The sequence below is a fragment of the Simochromis diagramma genome, unplaced genomic scaffold (assembly GCF_900408965.1).
Source record: "Simochromis diagramma unplaced genomic scaffold, fSimDia1.1 OVJJ01000463.1, whole genome shotgun sequence".
NCBI lineage: Eukaryota > Metazoa > Chordata > Actinopteri > Cichliformes > Cichlidae > Simochromis > Simochromis diagramma.
Genome location: NW_024386941.1, coordinates 1266233 through 1287830, shown reverse-complemented (window position 1 = coordinate 1287830; position 21598 = coordinate 1266233). Strand labels below are relative to the sequence as shown.

General features: G+C 40.6%; 1 protein-coding gene across 2 annotated transcripts in view; it reads left to right on the top strand.

Moving 5' to 3' along the window:
• Positions 1-12398: 12398 nt before the first annotated feature.
• Positions 12399-21598, top strand: part of nova2 (NOVA alternative splicing regulator 2) — an 87091-nt gene continuing 77891 nt past the window's right edge. Inside the window, exons 1-2 of one of the 2 annotated variants that reach the window (XM_040037764.1) lie at positions 12399-13619; positions 16269-16337. In XM_040037764.1, the coding sequence (XP_039893698.1) occupies positions 13463-13619; positions 16269-16337 (226 nt within the window). In that variant the 5' untranslated portion in view covers positions 12399-13462. The remainder of the gene's footprint in view (positions 13620-16268; positions 16338-21598) is intronic. The other variant, XM_040037765.1, reaches the window with a different exon arrangement.

Here is a 21598-nt window from a genome sequence, read left to right as displayed (position 1 = left end):
TCTCTGGGTGCTATTGTTTTTACAAGGACTGAAAATGACCCAACCAATAAAATTATCTTGCATAAATAGGCTGTTGATTTTCTTTACTCATTTCAGATATTACCAGCAAAATAGTTGCATGTTTAATCATCTGGGAATTACCCAGATTTATTTCTTTATTTAGACAGAGATCTTGACTCCCCCAATGTTCAGCACAAAGTTACGCCCATGGCAAATTGTAATCGTAAAGTTAAGGTTAGGGTTTGAAAATACCATTTTCTGACTGGACTGAGGGCCCAGGACTTCAAACGCATCTGTGTCTGTTTGAAATCCTGCCACTACACAGATTGCATACACCCTTGTGCATGCTTACGTGTCTGGGCAGTTTATTGTGTGTGATGTGTCATTTGATAAGGAAAGAGGGAATGGGAAATGAAACAATGGCTGCTTGTGCTTCAGCTTCATGGAGTCATAATGCTCATAACTCTGACTCACATGGGGCATTGAAGCTCAATCATCATCTAGTCCACCGCCTCACCCCAACTTCAGTGCACAGTTACACAATCTGGGCCAGAAACATGATGCACAGCACCTACGCTGAACTGTGTTTGAATCATAAGATGGAAAGTTTTTTCTGTTTCTCATTTAACTCTAAAAGTGGAAACTATATCTGATGAAACTGTCACAAAAAAGTTGAGGAGGGTGTGACAGACAAGACAGCCATTGCTCTGTTTAATAATGCAAAGCTACTGTTCTTTATACCGGTACATCTGGTACAGGCATGATTTATTTTGCTATATAACAAAATAAATTTGCGCTGTCATCGTTAATCTTGTTAAAATGACGTTAACACCATAACTGCATTAACACAGAAAATCTCCGTTAGTGAGTTAACACGTATCGCCCGGTGCATGGGGCTGCACGGCATCAACGCATTAGCGCGGTTAGCTCTTTAATGTGTTAGCGCCATCCAGCCCCACGCATATATATATATATATATATATATATATATATATATATATATATATATATATATATATATATATATATTCTACTTTGTTTTGTTTTTTTACATGATTGTTCTCTTTTTTTTTACCGCTATACTCGCCTCTGTCAGTGCGCCCCAGGGTGGCTGTGGCTACAATATAGCTTGCCATCACCAGTGTGTGAATGTGTGGATGACTGGATGTGTAAAGCGCTTTGGGGTCCTTAGGGACTAGTAAAGCGCTACACAAATACAGGCCATTTTGTACTTAAAATTAATACTGACAGACGATTACTCAAACCTCAGACAGGGGGGTTGAAACTACAGTGTAACCTCTTCAATGGTGGCTGTATATACTTTATACACATACATATACATATACATATTTAGGTATACAGTATATACCCAAGTATATATATTTTTTACCTAAAACTATTTAAATCATGTTTTAAATCCAATATCTACTAATTGCGTGCAAATAAACCAAATAAAGGCGCTTGGAAGCACTTTATGTAAGGTTTTCACATCATGCTGCTTCATGTTGGAAATATTTGTTTTCATTCTCATGGAAATCAAACCAGTGTGATCATCTTGTGACCTACACAGCATATTTTAACATCACATGATTTTACACACCACCTTCTCTTTGTTTCATATGAGAAGGAGGATAACTGACTTAGACGATGTTAGTTTAACACAAGGGCTTATTATGCTGCAATGGATCAGTCTTAATTAAAAGAAACAACAGAGCAAAGATAAAGAACTTTAAGCAGCGTGTTTTTATTCTTACTTCGCTTCACCAACTCCTCTTAGTGTAGGATGAAGGGACAGTGCCTCATTGACTGACTGGGTGCGTCTTTCTGTGTGGATGTTGCATGTTCCCTCTGTGCCTGTGAATTTCCTCTGGGTAATCCGGTTTCTTCCCACAGTCCAAAGATGTGCTTGTTAGGTTACTTGATGTTTCTAAACTGGCTGTAGGTGTTTGGTTTTACGGCTGTGCTAGCCCTGACCTGCTGAGGGTGTACCTTGCCTCTCACATTACCAGGCTGAACTTTGTGGAGGGGTGGATTAGCAAATAAAACTTGGGCTGTCCATCTATATCCTTTTGTTTGAAATTGCAAGGATGCATTCTGCCAAGCTTCTGTACAACTCAACCAACTCTGAGTTGATTAATGTACAATGAAGCTTTTTTTTGGTGACCGAGATTATGCTTGACGTATTTTGATATATTTTTATATCAAAATATGTCATATATTTTGATAGCTACGTTTGTTTCCCACACCTACCAAAATCCACATCCTTTTTTTATACACTGTGTGATCTGCCACAATTGCAACAAATAATTATCAATGCCCTATGTTATATAAAGCAGTAATATATATATTTTTTTGGTTATATTGACATTTTATCAAAAGCTTTAATTATGTTATACAGTTCATTGTAGTATGCAATTTTTAAAGGTTCGCTGGTATCACTGGGTGTGGTCATGATGTTGACCCAGCAGCTTCACTTATCTGGGTTTTAAAATGTGTCCCACATCCTTACTAACCCTTGCAGATGTTTCCTGAAGGTCTGATGAGCTGGCAGTCTGCTTCTGCATGTGAATCCTGCTCTGAGGAGGAAATACGAAAATGAGACCTGAAGTATAAAGTCTCTGTACTTCCTGTTGACAGAGAGTCCCCAAGGTGATGACAGAGTTTCAGTCCAGCTGTGTTACCGTAGGGTCTGTGAATTTTGGGAAAGCAAGGATAAGATTAAAGACTGGGACATGAAGGACTATACACTGGGGACCCGCTCTGAGGCAAGTGAACTGAGATTGGACGTAGATTTGGGACTGAAGATTTCAGCACAGGATCAGAAACGAGCAAAGAGGGAACAGAAGTCTAGTGTGAGATTAATAAACACAAACAATAAATGAATGTGTCACTATTCAAAGGTACACTTTTCCAGTGATAACATTAGACTCTCATCATTGTTTCAACACATCTGATTTTTGACATCAATATCAGGTATTACAGCCTACTCTGAGAGCTTAGAGTTCATTCTTGGGTGAGAGGCCATGGCTGTTGGTGCAGCAGCTACAGCAGAGACTCAACGACAGGCAAAAAGTGACTGATGGCTTTTACAATTCTGGCAGCTGTTTATGACAGCTTTCCTGATTTTTTAAGACAGTTTTAAAATCCTGGAAATTAAGGATCAGCTTTGTTTCAGGCTCCTAAACTCAGACGCTGGAATTCCCTCCGAACGTGGCAGAGCAGTCTGGTCATCTTTCCAAAGCCGAATGCTAAAATTGAAAAATCAAGTACTGCTTTTTAAAATATATGATAACTAATTGAAGGGGACATGAAACACTACAAATATAAAGGCTAATTGACACCATTGGGCCCTGCTCTCAAAATCTGACATTGATGTAACTGTCTGTGAAGCTGGATTTAAGAAAGAATTGCTTAAAGTTTTAAAAACATGTTTAGTGCTGTCTTCTGTCATTACGGAGCGTGGCGTCTTGTGGTTGGTTGGTTGGTTGCGGCGGCTAATCCGATTGTTAAGTGATGACGTATAAAACCTGCTCCCGGGTCCAAACCGTGTTTATTAAGGCTGTTACATGTTTAAATGTTTTGTATCTTGTTCTATTTAATCCAAAAAAGTGGAGCTTTTATTACCGGTATTCCTCAGCAGCACATTTCAAAGCTCAGTTTTTAAAACCTTACAATGTAACTTCAGCCCAGCCTGATTAACCTCGTCTTGTGGATGGATTATCTCAGTTGTTCTCCTGACTGAAGTTTGGTCCGTTTACAGCATCCTGCCATGCAATTGCATTTGTCGGGAACCCTCGCATTAACTTTTGAGTGGAAAAAAGTTAACGTTCATCATCCAGCTTCACTGTGCTAATATGTTTATATCATGCTAACCATAGCTGTGTAGCTAGCCACCACGTAGCACATCATTATATACATGCTAACTTCAGTAACCCTACAAACGTCACTACTGTTTAGTTTTCTGTCTTCATTTGTGTCGGAAATGAAGACAGAAAACTAATTTGTGTGTTAGTGTTTTAATATTTCAGGAATCCCTCCGTCAGAACATCGTCTGTCATCTTTAGATGGAAACTAGCGAGCTAACTCCCTGCTAACTTTGAACTCCGTTAAACTTCATAAATACTGTTTTGGTGGATACCTGGATGTTAAACGTAATTGTTACACCAGAGCAGCAACACCGATTATTTTATTAAACATTAAAGAATTTAGACAGTTTGTAACTCTCAGTGATGCCGCAGTGTTCGTTTGACCTTGGGACCAGAAGACGTGTTTGGACCCAGAAACTGCTAATGACTTAAAGACTTACATTAAAGACTTACATTAGTTGGTTAGCTAACTAGCGACATAGAACATAATGGCGCTAAAACTAAAAATCGGTTTAAGAGGATCATGTTTGTGCTGCTCCTGGCTGCAAGACAGAGTTTCATGTTAAAACCAAGGATATACTGTCCACTAGCACCAAGTGGTTCCACCTTATTTGGCTAGCACCACTCAAACAGGACAGCCAACTTGTGCACTGTTCTGTGTCAGAGTTGGAAAAAAAAAAACTTGTCCTGTAAATCACTTCTTTGCATTAATTGTGGAGCTGGATTCTGGATGTGATTCATCCAGAACAGAAGATTTAAATCGGGGGGGTTAAATGCAGTTACCTTGCCAGAGTTTCAGACCACTCAGACTGTTTTTGGTATTTTTCTATAAGAAGATTTATTTATTTATTTAAAGTTACAATATAATGTGTTTTCATATTTTATGTTATCATATAAAATCTGTCACAGCGATACAGCTAGTGCTTATTGAAACAACGTACATGAGGTACAGGCTTAAGCTTCAACCAAATCTGAATATCTCTGAATTTCAAATATTTGTTGTGCTTTTGGCCTGGTTAAAATCACTGTGCAGGGATTTCTTACATGGCCTTACATGGACACTGAGCACACCATCCCACCCTCCCCAACCCTCTCAGAAAGGGTTTCCAACTTCTACTTAGCAGTTCTCTTGAAATTTTCAGAGGTTAATCATAAAAATTGTGTCTATACAAATGGAACAAGGGTTATGTTTAGATTTTCCAGGAAAGGCAACACGAGACAGCATTAGATGCTTTTTATTCTTTCGAAACAACGGACTTTAAGGCCAAGTATTGGTTCATGCCAGAGGAACTGTTAACAGAATGCAGCTGAAGCTAGGTTTCCGGCTAAGCCTGTACTACAAGATGACAGTGTTTAAGAATTGCTTTAAAATTCTCCCTTTTTAAAAAGCTTTTTTCTTTAAATTGAAACAGTGGTGCATTGAACTCCCTGGTATGTTAGGTATTGGCCCTAAGGTCACTCTGTCATTGTGTGCTCTACTTTTTTAATGCACTGATGTTTATGTACTTGTTGCTGTTGAATGGGTAACACTTCTGACACACCCAGCAAATGAGAGGTGCTACAGAGCCCTGCAGAGCAACCAGGAAACACGCTGTTCAATACAAAAAAACAATGCATGCTGTTCTGTGATTGAATGTGTCTCTGGTTCTCAAACAAGGCTAGAGCCAGCCAATCAGGAGACAATGGGCATTTAAAGTGATAAGCTTAAAGAGCGAGTGTTGGGGGGAAAAAGCAAATCTTTGGAGAATTATACCTTGATCTGTGCAGCACTTTCTATTTTCAGGGCTTAAGAGTCTTAATTTTATTACCTCTGCAGAACTCCAATCTTTGCCTGGGAGCACAGGGTTCATCAGGGATATCCTCAGACTGAAACAATGTAAAGCAGTAGGCACAGAGGAGAACGTCCAAAGTAAACAGCCTCAGCTTCAGAAAACAAATAGCTTATATCATCTGTAAGTGAGCTGGGCAAAAAGCTTCTCCAGTTCACTATTTACAAACAAAATTTCCCTTTTCTCCTCCTATTTCTGTTCAGCCTGGCTCCAGCTATTTGCAGACCGTTGAATTAGCTTTGGTTTGTTTTCAGTGCAGAATGATCTAATCGCTAAATCAATAACCAGCCGTTTTTTCAGCAAGTGAGATAATTATATTTATTTGGCTTCTGATGCTTTAAAGTCTGATGTTTCTGAATGGGAAGGCTGTTTCTGGCAATGGGATATTTACAGGGGTACATTTGTCCCACACTTCCTGTTAGCCTGAGTGAGAATGGGCATTAGTGATTCAGCCTTTTTCCCTTTCTAAAATTATTTACTGTTATTTATAAGATGAAAATGGCATTGCAGTAGAGCTTTTGTTAAGTTGATGCAAATTAAGAAGCTATAGTTATTTTTGTTGTTTACAATGTAAGGATATGAACATGCAGGATGTCCAGGAAATCCTCAGATCATTGCATTTCCTGACTCTTTTGTGGCCTTTAAGTTAAGATTGAAATTAATCATCATTGTTATTAATTTATGTGTCATATGAAACATGAATGGAAACCAAATAGCTTGTAACAATGGGCCCAATACCCTCTCAAAGCACCCCCAACACGACATCTTAAGGCATACCAGTCCACAAAACACATATTGACCTGTCGGGGAGACTCCTGCACACGCTTTAGTTCCTCCTGAATCGGATGTTTAACCAGCAGATGGACCCGCCTCTCAACCTGAAACACGCTACTCCTGTCCCCATCACCCTAATCTGCCAATTCACAGGCATCCAAGCAATGTTTCAGGGGTGTGTCAACCAAAACAGCCCCAGAGCCATTCACAGCCTTTAGGAGCTCCAGGGATTGTCATCCACCCCAGCGCCCCTGCCACCAAGGACTTGTTAAACTACCTCAGGGATCTCGCCCCGAGCAATGGGCAAGTTGCACCCTTTATCCTCAGACGTGAGACGAGTCACCTGACAATTAGCAAGACTTTATTCAAGGCCTGCAGGGTTAATACAATTATATTTATTTAATTTTAAACTGTTTAAAAATGAACCCCAAAATTGCCAAAACAAATAAACAAGTGTGTGCATTATTTTAAATTCCGACAAATTGACCGATTATATTGATTATGCTTATTGTATTTTGTGGATAATTTTCCATTTATTTATTTTCTTTAACAGTTTTTGTTTTCTATACTGCTTAACATAATAGTATCCCCATCAAAGTATCTATAAATATAACACTGTCGGAATGAAATATAAACTCTATTGACAGAGAATATGGAAAATATGCTTGTAATACAGTGGATCTGGCCGAAGGAAGACTTTCTATTCAATAATAATCATCATCATCATGCTTTTACATTTGCTAAATTTACATTACACCAAAAGGACGTTTATTAGGAGCTTGATGATTGCCTGCTAAATCAATAATCACTCAATTTTAATTCATGCATGCTGAACTCTGTTCTGTTTAGTATTTTTATACCAATACAAATACGCCATCTAGTGTGTGCAAAGCAAAATGACCACTTGACTTTAATTAAAACTTCCACAGAACAGTCACTCCAGATGTATTTGAGACTGTGGTTGTGGCAGAAGTATCAGCAGTTGTTTTGCGGTGGTACCACAGTGGAAGTAGTGACAGTAGTAATGGTTTATGTAACAATAATTAAAATTCTGTAATCATGTGCGCTTTAGATTTTAAAGGGTATAGTGCTTCAAAATGCTGCGGTTCCCCTTGAAGCTGACCAGCTAAATTTAAATAAAAAAAATTAATAACATACAAATCTAGAGATATTACTGATTTAAAGTGTTGCCTCTTTAAATCCCATTCGAGGTTTCTAGTTAAATCTTAATTAGAAATATTTTATAACACAGTACAGTAGATGGGATTAGCTAATAACAATGAAAGATTACAGTTTTTGTATTATAGTACTTTCACAGCTATTATCAGTATGAAGCACATGCAGGACATGCTGTATATTCTTGGCAGTAGTTACTGCTGCTAATGCAAAAAAAAAAACAAAAACAAAAGCTCCATACTGTAAATCTGTCATTTTCCATGTCAATCAAACATCTTTTTGCCATTTCAGCCACATATATATGGGATTGACTCTGAATTGTCCATAGCCGATCCCCAAATGGATTTTCCAAGATAATAGACAGCTGTATGATCTGAGAGATTTGTGATGTAACTATAAAGAGGCTTCTATCAAAATTGCTGAAATCAGCCCTGATATTGATGTCTAATGGAGCAGACCTGATGTTAGTTTCACCACACAAAGGAAAATAATATTAGAAAGAGGGGGAAAAAATTCCCATTTGACCAGATGTGTGCGCGCTCATCAGTCTGCAGCAGAACAATAACCGTAATGGCGGCTTGCCATTGAATTCTCCCTTTTCCATCACCGAGGAGGTGAAAAGACATATTTTTTCAATATGGAAATGTGTTCTATTTTTCCAGTCTCATTGTGAAATAATGGCTGTTTTGCTTGCCTCTTGACTTCCTATAATAATTAATCATGTGAAACAGCCCAAATACTTAGTTGTCACAGTTCACTGCTCTCTATATTTTCATTTGTAATAACTGGACACAATGAGAAGGTAATTCATTTTCGGAGGTTCAAATCTCAAAGAAGGCGACGATGATTTATTCTCGTTCTCCCTCTTTTACTGACTCTTTCTTATTTTCTAGCACAAACTTAAGCGGTGCAACATTGTTTCAGTGAACTAGCAGAAAATTATCCAAAGTGGCAGCACGTGGAAATGCAACGCAAGTGCAACAAAACAGCAGCAGTGAGCATCACATGAGTGATTATGAACACATTAGCAGTTTGAAGGTCAGAGGATAATGTACAAATCTGGAATCTCAAGAATGATCGTGGCAGAAAAACACAAAGTGGAGAACGCCCCTCTCAAATATGTGCAGCCACACACACACACACACAGCAGCAGTTTAAGCACAGCGTGCAGAGAATAATGTAGATTTATGTAGAAGCTCATAAACCTCCTCCAGACGTGGCGAAATGATGGGTGTTCACCCAGCCGACCCCCCACCATCTGTCAGGAATTACCAAAAAGCACGCACCTTCAGATTTAAACTGCAATCTCTCCTTCCAGGCTCCCTGTTTGGATGTTTTTCTCTTTATTTCTTTTTTTTGTATGCAGTTCAGTCCAGGGATCAGTAAAAAAAAAAAGATTTTTTATTAACCACTTTACTCATTTTTATTGCATTGTATTTTAGATAAACTGGCCATTATAAAATGAGCAATTTCTCCTATTGAGAAGTTGAATCATGAACAATCATGAGTTTCCACCCTCATTTGAAAATATCTGAAGTAAAAAAATGAGTAACGCTGGCACTGTGCTTCCATGCTGCAGCTTCTAAAAATAAACAGGCACTGATTTGAAAGAGTAATTAAGTCTTTAAACATATCACTACAATTCACTTTCCTCTGATGCACTCAGGTCGTGTTAGTTTCACTCATAAATCTTCAGTATGATGGCATGAGTCAGGGCAGCCACTAGAAAAATAAAGAGGAACACATCACATCTGTCTCCTTTCAATCTCACAGAGTGGTTGAGCCTCCTGCTCTGCATCGACTGTCCTATTGATTTTTGCGATGAAATTGAATGAATACCGGGTGGGAGGACAATTATGCATAAGTGGGAGTGGGAGGAGACTGACTGAGCTTTCGGAAGAAGTCTTTCACATACACTCTTAGTGCTACTGGGTTTGCAGAACTCTGCATAGGACGACTTCTTCTAGGAGGTCTTTTTAAAGATTTTAGAAGTTAACACTTCAATCGGATGGTGATGGTTAAATTCCTGCTTTAATTTTTGAAGCTGAAGCCTGACAATGAGATTTAAGATGAATAAATATTAGGTTTGTTCTTAACAGTTATGATTCACGTTATACTTTTAGTTCACCATAAAACTAAATATAAAATGACATATATACATAGTGTTGTCAAGAGTTAATTGGCTGGCTTTCCTCTTCATACAGGCCATTTCATCCCAAGTGATGTTAAACTTATTTTCCTTAATCGCAGAAAGAAAGAAAGAAAGAAACTGTCAACATTAAATGAACTATGCTCTTTAAAATTCATTATTATGAATTTTTGAATGTACACTATATTTTAAACTTTCAAAAAAAAGTGCAAAAATCCATTGTACAAATACATAGTTTACTGTGTTTATGAGCCATGGCAAGCACATGTTAAATTATGATTATTATCATTATGTACATGCTAAAATAAACCACTAGTTAGGACACTTTGCCACTCGGTGTTTTATTAACCCATGTACGACTAACAGGGCCAAAAACGCACGCATAAGAAATAGTCTGTGGAATCCATGAAATCCACGAGAATATGTTTACTGAGGAGCGGCAACACTCCTGCTCTTCGTCATGCTACCATAAGGTGGCACCAATGTTCCGCCACTTGAGGCACCAGAGCGGCTTTTTACAGCCTGATGATCCATTTAGCTGCAGTCAACCTTTTAACCAGTGTTAGAGTAAGAGCCAGAACAGCCTACTGTATGTACACTACCAGACCCTGCATGGAAAGCAGGTGTGCGCCAGCAACACCTGCTTTGAATGATTTACTCTTTAAAAAAAAAGAAAAGAAAACTGTGTCTATTTCAAGTGACAGAGGAAAAACAGGCTTTTTAAATTAGGAGACTGATTATAGAATTACAGGATTAAATATTTATATCAAATTTAAGACCTTTTAAACATTCTTAGTGGACTATTCAGCTGACTTGTGTCTGAGCTGTTCTTGCCTCTTGTCCTTAAGTGACTACATAACATCTTGGACAACAGGGAATTCCAGGCTTTGGTTCCAAAATGAAGAAAAAAATCTTAGTGGTAACTTTTTCCATAAGAAAACTGCATGTGGGAGTCCAAATAAGATTTGCTGTTGGCTAAAATGAAGCTTTTGCATTTAGATTAGGACGCAGAGGGAAATCTGGGATATTGCAGGAATCTTGTCACATTGCATGTGTTGCTCGAGAAAGTTTGTGGCAACTGCTTGAAGTGTTTGGTCAGTACCCAAAGCTGTAGAGGAGTTTGCAGAACCAAATCTCTAAAAACCGTTTCCTTAACATCTGCTCATAGACCTAACCTAATAAAAACTCAAGAATGCCGTTAGTCTGTGTGCTTTATTGCTTATGGGGTTGCTTCACTTTTTCCATATGCAGCAGCAGCAGCATGGGCGATCTGGCTGTGCAGGACCCTCAAAATTCTGCTTCCAGCGAATGTTGCCTCTGCTCCAAATATATAAATGTCCGTGTTGAGCTGAAACTGTGCTACAGTTCAGATGCTTGCTGCAGCTCATACAGTTAGGTGCCTGCAGCATCCAGGCCTTTTGTACCTCTGAGCAGTTCCTGCTATTTGTGGTGCGGAATCTGTTTCAGACTGCAGCTTGGGATCCATCTGCCTTGGATTTGCCACGTATTTCCAGAGCAGGAGTCTGGCTCACCGGTGTGCTTCTCACGTTGATGTGAAGTAGTGTGAGTGGCTGCTCTGTGCGCGTATGCTCGTGCGTGTGAACAAGCAGGACAATGTCACCTTGACTACAATCTACAGGAGGCACCGAGGACGATCGGCATCTGTAGAGCTCTGGACGGAGAAGGAGAGCGGGGGTTGAAGATATTTACGTGTCTCTCTGAGTGTGTGTGTGAGAATTTGCCAAACGTGTGAGTGTGTGTGTGCGTGAGAGAGGGAGAAACAGTGAGGCGGGTATAGCTCTCTCACACAGCTCACAGTGCTGGAGGATCCCTCTTCAGACCCAGGCACAGCGACGCAGAGATGTCAGGCGCAGCACACACAGGTGGGTCATACAGAGCAGCTGAGGGGACAGGTGGGCCTAGCTCAGGTTATGTAATTCCTATGCTGTCAGCCGTGTTTTTAATTATTATTATTGCATAAAATTGTTGCAAGACTGACAAAAATGTGAAAATAAGGGGGGAGGAGACTTCTTCTTTTTTTTTAATACAAGTAGGCTGAACAGGCCTACAGTCTGGCCAGGGTCATCTGGATTGGTCCAAGCTCTCTGGACACAAAAATCTGGCAAACAATAACAAATATGAACAAAACAGATTTTATAAAAACCCTTCTTATTCATGTCATTCCTTCTTAAGCAGAAAAAAACACCCTTCATGCTCTTGCCAGTTGAATTCCACTCGCTGATTGAAATTTAAGGCAGAAATCAGCTGCATGTTTCCACGTGTGTCCGAGGCTGCCTGCCTCGGCCTTTACAGACCTTCAAACAGCCGCAGCGGGACCTTCAAGCTCCCGTTCAGCCATAATTGCATTTGCCGCTGTAACGGAGTAAAAACCCGCCGCCGCCGCATCCTTCGCTCTCCGTCACGTGACTCCGCCGGCAGAACATATCCGAGTCCTTTCCGTTTTTCTGGACTAACGCAGCTTCCAGCTTCGGCCAATCGCGTCTCGGCGGAGGCGTCTCTCTCTCCCCCTCTCTCACTCCCTCTCTCAGTTTTTCGCTTTCTCTCGTGATGCTTTCACTTTCTGTCGAAAATCAGTGATTCTGAGCTTCGCGCGCACTCAATTTTGTCTGTTTGCTTGAGCGCATTACGCATCGTTTCTCTTTGGCTTGTTTAGCTTCGGCTAAAGCTTTTGCTTGCTGTATTTCATTTAACCTCATTCGGTGCAAAAAAGGTTTTTTTTTTAAAATAACGTGCAGATTTTGCAAAGTGGTACATTTGTCCCGTGAAATGGGGAACGGAACAAAGTAAAAAGCAACAATTATTTTTGGTAAAACGTCGGAAATCCGAGGGTGCAGAAAACGAGAAAGGTATCACGAGGCCCTGTGACGTCAGCCGCTCCCCTGCGCTTCCTCCAGCAGCCAGTCAGCGAAGGGATGCTCTGAACGCAAGACTGCAGCATCTTCACCGAGAGAACGAGCAGGACAAAACGTCTCTTTCTCTGTCTTCCTCCAGCTCCGAATCTCCGGACCCTTCTCACCCACCCGTCACCCCTGGGTGTCTTCGCGACTGGAGCCAGGAAAGGATAAGAAGAACGAAATTCTAATAGCCTAAGAATCGGATTTTTTTTCTATTATTGTTATAATTGCTTCACCGATCACCCTTTCCTTTCTTCTCTCTTCGGCTGATTTCGCCTCTTTGCGCTTTGCGTTGTGTTTTTGTTTTGTTTTGGTTATTGTTCCGTTTCGCTGGTTATTGCAGAGGAGCGCCACCATCCTGTACCGCCTGACATGAGTACTGGTTGCAGCGGAATGATACACATATCCTAGCCCGCTTATCTGAAGGTTGATGGAACTGTGACGCTCCACTGGCACGTTTTTAGTAGCCTAGAAGTCGCTCCATCTGCAGAGGTCTCCCGTTTTCTCCCTCTCTGAGCCGCTCCAGCGTTTCTTTCTTTCTGCCCCTGCGCAGCATCTCTCTGTACGCACGGCGCACCACGGAGAAACGCGCAGCTAACCTACCCAGTTCGTAGGAAACAGGCGTATTTTGCAATTCCTAAATCGCTTTTACCCTCTCCAAGGACTCATCTGTACGGCTACGCTGCGTAAAAAAAACGGAAAGGGGGGATTTAAACGCAAACGCAGCCTAAGCATCCAAGAGCAAGCTCGAAAATGATGGCCGGCGGAGCAGTACAACAAAACGGCATTTTCTCAAATCCTCACCATCACAATCAACAACCACACATGGAGTCCGATCCCCCGGACTCACGTAAAAGACCCCTGGAGACCCCAACGGAAGCCAGCAGCACCAAACGTACAAACACGGGAGGTAAGAGCGGGGATGCGGGAGCTGTTCGGGTTTCGGTGAATGTTGCTTCGTCTTGAGGCAGGCAGAGAGAAAGGAGAGCAGGTTGATCTGATTCTTGATGTGCACCGTGGCGTGGTGGAAGGGCAAATTCACACATTTAGGGAAATAAAATAAAATGATACAGGGCAAATTTTAGGGAGACCGTCTTTTTTTTTATTATTATTCGCTTCGTCATAAGCGACAGTCATTTTCCATCAGTATTAAAATAATCACGGGTCGCCGCATTTGATGGAAAGGAAACAATGAGAGGGACTTGGGGGTGGGGGGGTGTTATTTGGAGGGAAGCCGTCGCTTCCCCTCTTGCACATCCTGGATGATTTAGCCGCTTTACATCAGCCGAATTGGGTGTTTTTTATTGCGTCTTAAGATTTACGCGCAGCCACAGCGGCCATGCTGGAGCCAAAATGAGGATGTAAACAAGTGAAAGCCAGATCAGGCTAGTGCGTGATCGCAGGGTCTCATCCCGTCGACGGATGACCTTGTGATAATCTCACACATCAGCCACCATCGCCGCTTTGTGTACAATTACACAAGCGGATAAACAAGCGGACTCATATTATCAGCAGCCCTGTGGCGAGCTAGGGAAAACAGGGGGAATCCAGAGCAGTTTAGAATGCGACAGTCTGTGTTAATGCAGTGTGTCAGGGAGAGGATATTTTTATCATTCATTGTTGTCCTGATTTTAATATTCTGCGGCTGGAAGGGAAAGCTGATTTCTTTTCCACTAATTTCTTCGATGAATGATTTCTTCATTATTCTCTGGTTTGATGAAATATGGATATGTCACCATGGTAATCACCATATTTGGTTTTTGTTTACATGCTGTCATGCGCCAAGCATTCCCATCATTACAACCATCAGTAGCCTATCCTGGCCATGCACCCTATCATGGACATTTGGACATACAATACACCTTTAAATGTGCTATTTATACTCAGCAAAAAGATGATAAAGGTTTAGGAGACTTTTTAAAATGCTGCTGGAGTTTCTGGGAGTATGCTTAAATAGTTAGATTCTATAGGTTTTAATGGGACCTGATCTTTTAGTGCAGAGAGTTCAATCTGACTATGATTGTGAAGACTGAATATTTGTAATGACAGTTAAACTGATTTGAAGACTAGTTATATGCTTAAGGTTAAGATACCTAACGTGTTCTCTAATGTGGAGTTTGTTAGAGTTTAGTCCCAACTGTAATTCTCACCAGGGCCTTAAAGATTGCAAAACAGCATTTAAAATTTTAGCTTTAAACTCTGAAATGTCTTCAGTGTTAAACTGAATTCCCTGAACAAACAGAACAAAACAAAAAAACGCCCCAGGGAATGTAATTTTCATTGCAGGTAATTCTGCCCGTATATTAAAGAGGAACCTCCATCGTATTAGAGAGGGTGAGCATGACTGAGCTGTGATTGTTGGCCTAATTTCTCAGTCTTGATTTGAAATGGTCAAAAGATTTGGCTCCGCTCAGTTAGTGCAACTGTTATGGCTGCTGTAATACGATCTAAACATAAACTCTCGCAGATCCATAGGGCTTAAGTGCCCTGTTCCTTTTGGATGACAATGACAGGTGGCATAATGTGAAATTTGAAAACAAACTTGTGTTTAGTGCGAGCTAAGCGACAGACTCCTCTGGATTACTGAAATTCTTGTTCTGGTAGATTTTTGCATGACTTGGCCCCGGTGGAAAAAAAATCAGGACGGCCATTTATAACAGATTCTTCAGGTCCCACCAGGAAACATGACAGCCATCCTCAGGAGTAATAATTAGACAGCGAGCGAGGAGAGTCCGACTGAGGAGGTGTGAGCTGCAGGTTGGCCAGCAGTGTTTAACTCCAGATCGATGCAGCACTCAGAGCACTAAAGGCTCCTCCTCACTGTATGTAAAAAGCCCAGGCGGCCCCTCTGGGGACTTTCTTCCTGCCTGCGTAACACTCAGGCCGCTTGTCTATTTAGACAAATGAAAAGGTTGGAACGATGATGATGATGATGATGATGAGACAGCTAAACAGACTCAGGCAGAGGGGACGGCTGCAGTGCTGCCAGGTCAGCCAGCAACATCAGGCCGATGATCCGATAGCATTTGGTTGAAAATGAACAAGTAGCTCCCACACACACACACACACACACACACACACACACACACACACACACACACATGCAAAACTACAGCAACAAAGAGGAATCAGAGCTTGGTTGTGGGTCTATTGTGACAAATTTTGCACTGACAGTAAACTCTACTCTGTTCTGAAAATGCATTTTTGTTTGAATTTTAATCAGAGTATTTGGTCTTGGTGATTTAAAGCTAGAATTCTCTGGATAACAGCGTTGAGCCTAACCTAGATTTTTACTTGGATTGAGATACTCAAAGTGTTTGTATGCCTGACTCTTGATGGAGAGAAAACATTCACCATGTAACGGCTGACTTTAGCCAAGCAGAAGCTATATTTTTTCACAGAGAACATGCTTTTGTATTTGATATTTTTAAGCTGCACCCACGCTGCAGTTGTAAATTTAGAAATCAAAGTGGTGCTAAGAGATCATAATAATGGTTGTTTTTATGTATGATTAGTTTACACCACACACTCCCCACCCCTGTGCTTCCTCTCTCTGTAGTGGCCTTCCTGCAGCCCCTATTTGAAACTGAAGGCATTGTATTCCCTCACCAAGAAACTGAGACTCATGGTAAGAGAGACTTTGATTTTGATCTTCTACCTGTTTTATAATCTTTACTGTGAAATTCTGATTCACAACACAGACTTAATGTGCAAAATCCTGGAGTAAAGAAAAGATATAGGGCCTTTAATGAGGTGATCTGACTGCTGCAGGGCCTGATATTTAAATAGGATTTAAAGCAACATTTAACACCCTCATATCCTGCTCATGATTCAGGATAATGCATGCTGATGTTTTTTATATTGTATGTTACCAGTTCCATAACATTCATTGTCATGCTTTTTATACAAATCCAGTGTTTCTTTTGTCATGATACTCAACATTGCTGCTCAGATGATGACCTTTGACCTCATGCTAGCCATGCCATCGAAGCATTTGGGTTTACGACCGCTGATGTATTGTTGAAATGTTCATTCACTGTTCACTGTGGTTAAAGTGTGCTACAGCGTGCACCGTGCAGCTGCTGCTGGGTAAGAGATGCATAACAGGAAGACTGAAGCTTTATTGAGTAGACCTAAAAAAGAAGGAAAAAAACTTTTTAAATCAAAGAAATTTATCTTTATCAGAGTTTTAAAATATTTTGAAGTCTTTTTTTTCCCTCCAACAGCTGCAACTTATAAATATGTCCAGATGCAGGTTTTAATGCCAGGGCATTTCCATTCGTATCAATCAGATCTGCTGCGTTCATTAGAAGCGAGAGAATGCGTTCGGGTCAAAAATGATGAGAAAAGATGGACCTGGATTTTTCCAGTGTCCAGGGTTTATCCAAATATCTGTGTGTGCGTGTTTGTGTGTGAGAGGGAGTGAAGAAAAAGGCAAGCGACAGGAAGAAGGAGCTGGTCTGCTGTCAGACTGTAGATAGGACAACATGGGACAGCTATAGCCCTGCAGGTCATAAATCACAGCTACGCCTTATAAAAAAGCTGAAGGTCTTAAAGACGGAAAGATCAATGAGGAGCTGCAGTCGCTGCTGTTCACAAGCTCCCACCCCCACCACGGCTTTAATCCACCAGCCCGAGCCCATTCTTATCTCTGCGCCTCGCGCTCCCCTCACCGCGTCCAGCAGGGTTCTTCTAGATATTAAAGAATCTCAGAGTTCCCTTTTATCGTGTACATATATGATCAGAGACGTTTAATGAGCTCATTCATGCTTAATCCGGTTTCCTATGTTTAAATAGATTATTTACAAAGACGGGCTTGATCATGATGAATTCAAAGGATAAATATCTTCCAGTAGTTTCATGATTTATACATTTGGTGCCACTCAGGGTTCAATATTTTAATGTGTTAATGTGTTTTGGTCTTTTCCTATCATTTAATTGTATATATATATATATATAATTTGAATGAAAAATCCTAAAACCAACAAAATAGGTCTGGAGTCAAACACCTATAATGCAGCCAGAATTATTAAATCATGTTAAACATCTTACTAAATCATTGTAATTGTCAGCAATTGTTATTCACTAATATTGTTTACATAGCTATGTGTGATGTACAGCTTTACATTTCATTTTTTCAGCTTAGCTGTAAAAGAACTATACTGTTATTAATTTGAAGTATTTGTGTTATGTGCAGTGAACTGTAGCCACTTGAAAATAGATCCATAACTCACTAAAAAGCTTTTTATAACATGAAATATTTTCCAGTGCTTCATGTAGAGAATGTTTTTTGCATTATAATATTTTATCAAAGCATCCTGGAAGTTCCATGTTTTTCATTCATTTTAATCCAAGTAAGATGTAGCATCCAGCACCATAGGTTAAAGCACCGGATTGATTTGTTTGGGCTAATGCAAAGAACCAGTACATACAAATACCCAGAAACAGCCTTTCAGTCTAAAAGAAATTACTGTGATTCAGTCCACTGAAAACAAATGCAGCTTTCAGGGGAAAAACCTGCTTGTATAAGCCATTAAGAAGCCTTACGTAAGCACAAACCAAATAAACTGGAGTGGGTTTTTTTGTTTTGTTTTTTTGATTTTCATGTAGGTGATCAGGAAACCAACATGTGACTGTGTGGGAGGTGTGCAGGTTTATCAGCTTGGATAAGTTTGCTGACCTTGGTGTACAGAGATTCTCAGGTCTTTAATTATAAGCCTTTAATGTTTTTTTTTCTTCTTTCCCCTCTTTTTTTCCCTCCTTGTCTTCTCTGCTGCCTTTAAGATATAATACATTCATTTAGTAAATGGATGGACTGGCAAGCAAGTGCTGGGAAGAAGAAGGAGGGGCTTGAAATGCCCTTGCCAAGTGACATTAGGGGACTAGACTAGCAGTACACTCAAAGCTTTCCGTGTGTGTGTGTGTGTCTGTGTGTTATATGTTCGACTTCGGGTACAAAAAGCAAAGATGAAGTTTAACGAAAAAGATGAGGTGGTGTGTAAATGATATGTGGCGCTGCATGCGCACACTTACAGTAGCAGACCCAGAGTCAGACTGTGACTCGAGCCTTGACTATGTGAGACAAGGCCTTTGATGGTATTGATCTGAGTGTTTTCTGTTGCTCCTGGAGCTGAGCTGTGCATCCTTTTTTGGGCCATCCATACAAAGGAGGACAGTCTTCCTCACATTGATCGTCCGTCTGGTCGAGGAGGAAGAAACCCCGACACCACCCGGACCGAGTTTCACTCTTAAATTCAGCTAAAACTGCTTCACTCTGAGCCAGATTGAAGAAAATAAGCTCATATCTTAAATTAAATATCAACACGTTACAACTGTTGATGCTATCTTACAAAATATGCACGGTTGTATTTTTTCCTGCCGTTAAACTCAAGCTGATATTTTTGGTAAATATAACGACTGATAGCGCTCCCGCTCGTCCTTTAGCGCGAGAATCAGAACACAGCGTTCTCCTCTGCGACACGCCTGTTTTGTTCACTCGTAAGCGTTCCTCGCCCGCTCCCTTTCCTCTCTCCTGGGTTCATTCGTTCCATCTTCCTCTCCTCTTCATCCATACTAATCATGCTCTATTCAGACCATCATGACTCCACTCTCCTCCTCCTCCTCCTCCTGTCCTCCTTCACCCTCGTCCCCCCATCATTTCATCCCCCACCCACTCCCCCCATCATCAATTGCTGGCTGCTATTGACGACGCTCACTCGGCAACTGTTTCCGAGGCTGTCAATCGATTTGGAGCCGCCATCGACTTGAATCTGCCACCGGTAGCTGCAGTTCTCCTTCTCCTCTATTCTCTCCTCTTCTTCTTCTTCTTCTTCTTCTTTTTTTTAAGCCACTGCGTCAAAAAAAAAAAAAAAAAAGCAAAGAAGCCATTGTACAGGGTGGGGTGAAGGCACTGAGAGGTGCTAATGTTCCCACAAAGGGAAGCATGTGATTGGTTTAGCGAGACATCGGTCACAGCTAGCTGGTCGCTGATAGGTGAGGAGAGCTGAGCGGCGATAAATATGGATGAGGGAGCGATGAAAGGGCCGATGTAAGGAGGACAACTGGAAGGGCCCCCCTGCTCTGAAATAGCCTCGGTCTATGAACAATACACACCACTTTTCACACACACTCTGAAGAGAGAGAAAGCAGGCGGCTTCGGCTATCTTTGTTAGCGCCGCCGCCGTGTCTGCTTCGATTTCTACGCAGACGCCCTGATCACAGCACATATGGAGGCAGTATGCAGGCATTTGATTGGTTCTCCCCAAATCGCTATTCAAACTGAAATTCTGCCGCACGATGTTTGTCTTATCTCAGATAAGCTCTTTCTGGCACGTGATAAATCGGTGGAGGAACCCATTCTCTTTCTATAATTATTTGCCTCCTGCAGGTGTTGCTCTAACGCAGGCGTCTTTTAAGTTTTATAATTTTGTAATTTATTCTCATTTTTGTTGCGAAATTGTTTGCATGTAACCCGAGCCCCTCCGGCATCATTTTTAAATTGAGATGTTGCTTCTCTGCAAACTTCTACGCGGTTGCTGGCACAAAAACAAATGAGAGTATCTGCATGCTGCTGGCGTTTGAATCGTCTCGATGCCTTTAGGGATGTTCGTGTGCGATTTTTTTTGGATATTGACTTCAAACTTTAGATGTAAAAACTTTATGAGACATTAATATGTTCTAAAGCAAGCAATTAAAAAAATGAACGCTCCTTCTGTGCTGCGGAGGTGTCAGCTAAAATGAAGGACGCAGATGCTGGAGTGAAATTAAAGAAAAGGTGAAACAGAGACATTTCCTCCTGCTCGCCTTCCTCTGTGAGTTCTCTGTGTTTATGAGCGACGATGGCTATCTCTCAGAATGAAGACAGCTGGTCAGAGCCTCACTGCTGGAGTGCTTTACGTCTGTGTGTGTGTCTGTGTGTGTGTGTGTGTGAATGCTTCTTTCCAACAAAAGAGAAGAGGACTGGAGGGGTTGTGTTAGACAAAGCCTGCCCCCCTTAACTGTCCCTGCTTAGAGGAGATGAATATTTTCCAAGTCCCCAGAGCTGTGAACCTCCATACCAGAGCCCCCCTTTCCCTCATCCAAGGCTGTGTTCACACTGCTACACTTAAGATGTTTCCCCCTCATGTGGGTTTCATATTTACATTTGACCCATATTATTTTCTAAAGACAGATTGGGGTATTTGGTACTGATATCTGTCATTATCGTTGGATTTTCAGAAGTTCCCCTAGATATTTAATCTCGTCAGAGTGGAAAAAATATCTAAAGGGGGATTGAGGCCATTGTTGTACTGGAAAATTAGTTGCTGGAATCCAGATTAACCCCTATTTTTATGCTTGACTTAATTCTGATTAAACCCTTCACATAAAGGTATATCAAAAAGTTGTGGCTCCTAAATTATAGACATATTTTAACCATTGAAATAAGTGCCAGAAAATGCATTTTTTTTTAAAGTGAGTGTTTAGTGAACCTCCAGATGAAATTAAAAACAAAATAAATTTGACTTTTAATTTGTATCAAATTTGCAACATTCAGTTTATTCCATTACAAATGTTGTGTGATTTATTTATTTATTTTTAGGGAGGAAAAATCAAACTGATGACGCAGAAATGTCAAAAACTCACAAAAACTAATGTATGAAATATGACACACTTAAATAATCTAATTTACATTTGATCTTTTTAATGTTTAAATCCAAGAATTGGTTAAGGAATTAACATTTTCAATTTACTTTTTAAAATCTACTAATACTGATGAATAGAGATTCAGGTTTCTGAAACTGAATTACAGCAAAGCAAAAACATCAAAACGTGTTGAAAAAGATGGAGAGAAAATATTTTTCTTTTAAATAAATGAACATCGATCCTACAATTGAAGACTATAACAGATAT